This window comes from Phragmites australis, chromosome 9, assembly GCF_958298935.1.
Source record: "Phragmites australis chromosome 9, lpPhrAust1.1, whole genome shotgun sequence".
NCBI lineage: Eukaryota > Viridiplantae > Streptophyta > Magnoliopsida > Poales > Poaceae > Phragmites > Phragmites australis.
In genome coordinates this window covers 15128258-15136311 of record NC_084929.1, presented here as the reverse complement: position 1 = coordinate 15136311, position 8054 = coordinate 15128258, and the positions used below count along the sequence as shown (strand labels likewise).

The 8054-nt window shown below is 44.2% G+C and overlaps 1 protein-coding gene across 1 annotated transcript; it reads left to right on the top strand.

Moving 5' to 3' along the window:
• Positions 1 to 3016: 3016 nt before the first annotated feature.
• Positions 3017 to 7769, top strand: LOC133928670 (putative zinc transporter At3g08650). The gene is made up of 6 exons (XM_062375106.1): positions 3017 to 3402; positions 3681 to 4237; positions 4968 to 5252; positions 6200 to 6328; positions 6432 to 6529; positions 6703 to 7769. Exons 2-6 carry the CDS (start codon positions 3833 to 3835, stop codon positions 7514 to 7516), a joined length of 1731 nt encoding a protein of 576 aa, XP_062231090.1. The 5' UTR covers positions 3017 to 3402; positions 3681 to 3832; the 3' UTR covers positions 7517 to 7769.
• Positions 7770 to 8054: the final 285 nt, after the last annotated feature.

Below are 8054 nucleotides of genomic sequence, written 5' to 3'. Positions count from 1 at the left end.
GTTATCTACGCTTATGTATACATTGCATGTGTCGGGTACTGAGTTGGGTAGAACCTATGCCGATGCATTGTCCCATTTCGGTCATATGTCATGTGTTGTTCCTAGGAGCCTAGTGGTGTCATCGAGGTCTAATTTTAGTTCGCTATGCTTAGTGGTACTTAGGCTTTCTGGTAGAAGTCGACGACGGCGTCCACCGTTGTCGTGAGCCTAGGACTTATTACTTGTTCACACTTATGGTTGTGTTGATGATGAGTCGGTTTGGTGAGTGGTGAGTTGAGACGAGGTGTGGGCGGTGTTAGGGGTGTCATTTGCTCACGAGGAGTCCTCAGGCAGTTCGGGGAGGGAACCCGGACACCGTAGACCGCTTGCACCGGTTAAGCACCGATCATCGGTGTAGTCGGCTTTAGCACATACCTTACTCACCACATGCTGATATAATGGTAGGCGAGCTGATTACCTTCGCAGACGTGGTCATGTGGGCCTCGTCATAGACGGTGTGAGTCCGGTTTGAGTCCGGGCTTTTAGCGGTATTAGTTTGCTCGGGGAGTAGTTCTAATACCGCCGTGCCGAGCTATGGTTGATCCACATGGTTGGGCCTGGTTGGGAAAGGTTGTCACGGGTACCCCCTTGTGCGCATCTTAGCGGGTGGCACAAGCCGTATGGTCCCTGTGTCGTGTGGGTCCAGGAGTATCCCCCTGCAGGGTGTATAATCAGTTCGAACTGCCGCGCTCTCGGTCATGAGCATCGCTATCGCTTATCTCCACCGAGCGACCATGTTTTGGTCGTAGAGTTTCGATGTGGGTTGTGGCATGGTTGGATTGGGGTGGTTTGGTCGGTATGTGGTTGGTGGTTTGGTGGGAATGGTTTGCTTTTATACACTTGTTGTTCATATATCTGTTCTGATCAGTTGGTTGGCAGGGTTTGAGTCGGTGGTTGGTTAAGTCAGTTGCTTACACCTAGAGTCTAGGTTGCTTACCGCTTAATGAACTTAAACATGTCTTAATCCTTGCTACAGCTTTAAATGCATGATCCTTGGAGTCGAGAATATATATACTCATACTGTGTAAGTCTTGCTAGTACCTTCGTACTAAGGGGTGCTGTCCTTAAGTTGTTTTCAGGTCCGCAGGTTGGCGAGGAAGAGGCGGTGTTCGGCTACTTTGTGCCTGCCGATCAGGGTGGCGGGCAGGAGTAGCACCTTCTACTCCGAACTCTGGCGCTTTTGGTATGGAGCCTAAGGGCATACGGCTCCATACTCTTTTGTTGTATAGGTTTTTCTTCCGCTGCATAGTTGTTGTTGTTCCTCTTTTGTTGTAAATTGTGGAAGCAGTTGCATGTTTAATAATGGTAATCCAGTTTAATTATTTGCTCTCTATTAAACTGTGTTGTGATATTTGAGTTGGAAGGCATGTGTTCCGATCCTGGGCACAAAACACGTGCCGGGACTACCGGAATGGTATTCTGGTTAATCGTCGAGGTTGTGATTATGAATAATGATCCTCCTGATGATTAATTAGAATACTATTTGGACGGTTCCTCACAGTGTTCTTGTATAGTCTATGCACCTCTCCCTAGGACATGAACTGAACAAACGGCCTCTCTGCTGGAATCCACACAGTGGTGTAGAAGACTCTGACCCACTCCTCAACATATCTGTCCACACCTGTGAACAGAGCTGAAAGTCCTCGGATGGAGTCAAAGTGGTGCTTCACGTTCACTCCCCCTGCAGCCAACTGCATATAGTGCCAGTTGAGCGTCCTGTGCACACTCAACTCGACCTTCTTCTTGATGGAAGAGATGAAGAAACTCTCCTGCAGTATGGTCTAGAACGTGGGATTGGCTCCCTCCTCTCTGACTGAAGGAAACCACTCAGCGGCCGGTACAAACCTCAGCTTTTTGATCTTTGGTGACTTGTAAGAGGTCAAGTCACGCAAGCGGATCTCTCCCTAGGGTTGAGGTTGCTTTGGCTACGGCTCCTCCTCCTCTTCCTCTGTCACTAGCTCCTGACGAGCTCTCTTCTGGCTGCCTGACTGGCCGAAAGGTGTTGAGCCCAACCCCATGGTAGGACGAGTGTGGGTGGACCGACGTGCTAGAGCAGTGTCGTCCGGTGATCCCCTCTTTGCATCATCGAATAATCCGTGAGTTCAACTTAAATTTTCCTGAGAATTTTCTCTTCAGTTGAAAAAGCTCCAGTGCTCTCAACGATGTAACACCGGACTATCCGGTGAAGCACTTCTTAAATTTAGGACACGTATCACCAAGAAAATACTCCGGTGCGAAGACCTTCTTTATCACCAGACCATTTGGTGAATTCAATACCTTCCTAAGTTGAGAAATGAAATTTATCCGGTGAGTTTACCTTTCACATGACCAGACTATCCGGTGAAGTAAACATCTCTAAGCTCATCCAATTCAAACTTCTTTGAGCTCTAACTTCTCAACATCTCTATCATGGGCTTCTTTGAATTACTTAGTGCTAAAATTTCACAAGTATGCATCAAAATAAGTCTAGACTCAATTATATCAAACTACTACTCTTAGCCCTTCTTTATAGTACGGTCAAATAACTAAAAAAGAAGACTTATACTACTCTAAATGTCATTTATCTCCTTTATAACATATAAAACTAAAAGATCGTTAATCTTGATGCATATCTCATTTAATGATCCATATAATCAACTTAGGGACTAAGAATATCTAATCATTATTATGAACTAAAATTTTTTATACCCTTTAAAACAAATTTGTTAGTCACAATAATACAGTTGTTATTAATCATCGAAACACTTACCACTTAACTAAGTACTTCGATGCTACACCCCTCTACAGCCCACTATCGGTTAAATGGGTATTCCTGCGAACGACGTGTTTGATCCCCAGTCTTTGCCTATAAGCATCCACAAACATACCCACAGGCAAAGTAAAATTTAATAAATACACATATAAATAAGTTTTATCCGTACCCATCATACCCCTAACATAGGCTTCCTTCTCGCGGCCGCACCGCGGCCCATACGACACGACGCGATAGATTTCCGGGAAAGGGCCACCCGTCGTCCCGTGGGAAAAGCCGCGCAGCACAACAGCACGGCGCGTCTGCATCTTTCCCTTCCCCGTGACCGCCCCGGGTCGCCGGTTTCGCGGCCCCAAATCCGTGTGCGCCGCTGCAGCTGCCTGCCCCACCCCTAAATCCATCTCGCCGGCAGCCGGGTCGTCACAACCTCCCGCCCCCCCCCCCCCCCCCCTTCCAAGATCATCAAGCGAATCCTCTTCGCCTGACCGCCGAACGTATCATTCGACTCAAGTCGAATTCGTCTCTGGGACTGTTGCCCTCGTCCTCCCCTCCACTGGCGCGGGAGGTGCAGATCCATCCGGACGCGGGGGGGTTGATTTCTTCTTTTGCTGGTAAGGGATTCCTAGCTTGCTTGGATGGATTGTCCTGAGCGTTTGTTTTGTTTGCTGTGACTCTGAGCAATCAGATCCAAATCTTTCTACTTTACATGTTTGTTGCTTTTCGGTGTCGTTTGCTGCTTGTAAAGATAACAGTTTAGTTTCCAAAAAAATCGGGGTTTCAACTGAATGCCCATGCTTGGGAGAGAAAAGTTTTGGTTTTTGGGTCGCTCTGCTCAATCTGTAAACTGCAGCAGGGCAAGCGTGCTAAATGTGCCTTCATTCTGTGGCAGGACTGGAGTATATGCGCGGCACCACGCAAAAGCTGTGATCAATCTGTTGCTCTGCTGAAGAGGAGGATGTTGGGACAGTTGCTTCTTTGAGCTGCCGTTCTCGCCCACGCTGCCCTGATAAGTCACGGAGTGTGGGAATCCAGTGAATAAACATGGACAGAAGAGTTGGAGCAATTCTGTGCCTTCTCTTCGTCCTTGTCCGAGACGTGTCGGCGGTCGCCCAGACCGAGGTTGGCTATGTCCGTTTAGTACAGGAGTCGCCCTATAGGAAAGTAGAGGGTGACGGAAGGCAGGATGGAGGCAAGTCTGGGAGGGTGTCGGTGTCAACAGTTGCATGGTCCACGCTCGTCATGGCTGCGGCAACCGGGTTGGGAGCAGTGCCTTTCTTTTTCATGGAGCTGGAAGCCCAGTGGGCCGGCCTTTGCAATGGATTAGCGGCCGGTGTGATGTTGGCAGCGAGCTTCGACCTTGTGCAGGAAGGGCAGGTGTATGGCAGTGGGAGCTGGGTTGTTTTTGGGATTTTGAGCGGAGGCATATTTATTTGGCTTTGCAAGAAGGTACTTTACGATTCCTACTTGTTATCTTTCAGTGTTAACACGAACCATTTATATCAAGGATTTTCATCATCTTGCAGATATCCAACCACATTTCATTGGCTTTGATCTTGAAGGAACTATCCATGAATGCCATAGAAATTTATTCAATAATTGGTTCATTTATATGGCACCTATGTCGTACTTCTCAACGCAAGAATAGAATTTAAGAATGCTACAATAGATATCTTAGGTTTTATCAAAGGCCCGTAGCTAATCTGTAAGCTGTATCTATACAAAACGCTTCATTTTACATTTAAAAGGCTTCTTATGTCAAAATATTCATTAGCATAATGGTCCTTAGCAGTCATACAACTACTTATATAGTTTTGGACCCAAAACTTTATAGCCGCCGGAATCAATAATTGCTGGTCCAAACAGAAGACAATGCAGTGCTCAAACTCAAGTTAATTCAATGGAAGAACTGAACAAATTAAATGGTTTCATGTGAACACAGTACCCATAATGTGAGTCTACATGTTCTTACCCTCATATGTATGCTCATAAACAAAAATGCATGGCTGGGGCAGATCAACGGTCTGTATTCCACTTTGCACTTGCTTGTCTTCATCATATCAAGTTCAATTGATACTTGTGTTTTCAGATCTATCAAGATAACCACCTTTCATTATTTTTGTTATGTTTATCTTCTATAATATTTTCTTGGTTTCTTATATCATTTCCTTGTCCACAGTTTCTTGAGCAATATGGAGAAGTAAGCATGCTGGATATAAAAGGCGCAGATGCAAGTAAAGTTATTCTTGTTGTCGGAATAATGACTCTCCATTCTTTTGGGGAAGGCTCTGGTGTGGGTGTTTCCTTTGCTGGCTCGAAAGGATTCTCTCAGGGCCTTTTAGTTACTATAGCTATAGCAGTGCACAACATACCCGAAGGCTTAGCTGTAAGCATGGTACTCACATCTAGAGGTGTGTCCCCCCAAAATGCAATGATATGGAGTATCATAACATCTTTACCACAGGTGCATTTCTTATTTTCATATCCTGAGTTGAAATATGAAATAATCTGATAAATGTACTGTCTTTATTCTTGAATCAGTAATGAAAAGTATACCAACTTTTGAGTTTTCTTTTGTAACTAGAAAGCGACAAAATGAACCTCTGTTTTGTGCACTCACTAAACTAACTATTTTGCTCCCTGTTGTCTTTGTGTTTGTGTCTGTCTGTTTTTATGCATGCTCGTGTATTTGTTTGTGCAAGAGAACAAGTCTAGGCAGATTTGTTTGCTGTGTAGCGCAAGATTAAGACCCTAAGTTTGCCAGTTGTGTTGATGAGCTTTGTCCTGTGATGTTCTTATGGACTTTTCTAGTTATTCAAATAAAGAAACAAAATTGAAACACAGTGGTAGTCCCATTAATCAGTACAATACTAATATGATTTTAATGTTGGCAACGAGTGCTTTCTTTGCTACCACATTCTTTGTAATTATCCTTCCTGCTTTTTTTTGTAGAAACGTTGTCATGTAATAATTTGTTGACGGTATGTGGAGCTCAAAAGAGTTTTTCCAAGCTGATGACCTCATAAGTAACAATAGTATTTGTTTGAGAGATAGTATTAATACTGAGAAACTTGTACTGTAGAGCTCTGTATCTGTATTATACTATAAGCAATCTCTGTATTATAGTATTAGCAATCATCAAACAAATTACTATCTCTTTATGCATTTTGTCTGTATAATTATTTGTGGCTGGTGGGAGCTAGCTATGGTTGACATTCTGAGGCCAGTGAGGACCACAACTGTTCTTTTCTTTTACTTTCCATGTGCAGCTTTCTCTCAGTATTACGCTATGAGCACAATATTATTCATCTGCTTATATTCAGCTGTGGTCCAACTCAATTTCAAGTTGTACTTTGGTAATGACTTCTTTGCTTTTGCCCTGATTCTGCATTGTTTCCTTGGTAAATATAGCCAATTGTTGCTGTTCCTGCATTCCTTTGTGCCGATGCATTCCAGAAGGTGCTTCCCTTTTGTACTGGTTTCGCTGCAGGATGCATGATATGGATTGTTATTGCAGAGGTTCTTCCTGATGCTTTTAAGGTGAGTACCCATTCATTTGACCATCGAGTAAACTGTAAATGACTGAAGCTGCTTTTCGATGCTCTGAGAAAGCAGTTTTGACTTATTTTTCTGTTGCATGCAGGAAGCAACTCCATCTCAAGTTGCTTCTGCTGGAACGCTTGCTGTTGCTTTCATGGAAACATTAAGTACTGTGCTTCAGGGATTTACTGATGGCCAGAAGTAAGTTTGATTTTAACATTCTCACGATCTAACCTGGGCAAAACAAGAACCCTCAACTGATGTTATTGATTTTTTTTTTCTTTGACAGTTTGATTTTAACATTCTCACGATCTAACCTGGGCAAAACAAGAACCCTCAACTGATGTTATTGATTTTTTTTCTTTGACCTGCAGCTTGGAAGATGCATCAGGCTTCTTGGTATCACTTGTATTTGGACTTGGTCCACTTTTTGGAGGAATTATACTTGTTGCATTCTCTCTTGCCTTCAGCATGCCACATCCTCTTCTTACTGGTGTAGCATCTGGCATTGCCTTCCGTCTTGCAGCATGGAGACCTGTACAGCTTCTAATGTCCTCGAAAATGGGTCTCTTTACCACCCTCTTTCTCCTCATCGGAGGTTCCCTTGTCTACCATGTTGCCACATCAAGCATCCTTAGGGTGGTTAATCGCAAAAGAACTCCCGTTAATGTCATTACATCGTCCTCTGGCCTCTCTCTTAGTGTCCTCACACTGCAATCGCTCCTTGCTTGTGGTGCTGTATTCCTTCATGCATACGCCGAAGGACTTGTACTTGGTGTGGCTGCGCGCAAGGCTTATGGTCTTGGCCGTTACATGGTTCTTCCAGTCTCCCTCCATGGCCTGCCACGAGGTGCTGCTGTAGCGAGCTGTGTATATGGTGCCACGGATAGCTGGCGTGGAGCCCTGGCAGCCGCTGCTTTCACAGGGTTTGCAGGACCAAGTGCCGCCATCAGTGCCATTCTTGCGAAGATTGACTATGATGGACTCGACTACTGGATGGTCATCGCATGCGGGGCTCTGATCCCCAGCTTTGGCCGTGTTTTCAGGCGCTCGCTGCGGTTGGACACACGGAAGAGCATTGTTGGGCTGCTGATAGGTATCACCTTTGCCTCCGTGTGCTTGATGTCGACTAGATTCATTTGCTTGCACACCCCTTACTGCAACTCAGCTCCAGAAGCAGTCACATAACTTGTGTTGTCCGGTGCTCTTGTATAACATGTAATACCAGTGTAATGGCTATACAAAAAATGAAAGAGATTAGACATTGGCATTGAGACAACCCCCTGCTTGGACAAATAAAAGGGAAATAGACATTAGACGGAATGATTTTTGTCTGTTCGGCCTTGAATGGCCTTGTATGATCCGATTTAGGATCATGATTTTGACGACCTTGGCCGTTGTATTCGTATACCTTTTCTCTTAATTAAGTTTTTTAATTGAAGTTTTTTCTACTGATTTTTTCGAAAGGGATTTTAGTTATGTACGTACGTGACACCATGTCTATCATTGTGCAAGAGAGGTCTAGTTGTCCTCTCTTACAACGCTAGACATTATTACCCACTATCCAAAATAAATATTGTGCTTTAATCTTGCGCTCTTACTTTGAAACTTTAATAATTGTATTACATAAGAACCTTGAAAAATTGTACCACGAATTATTACTAATAGACCCATTATCAAAAGCAACCATCAAATATGGGGAAACATACGAATTTGTACACTATAC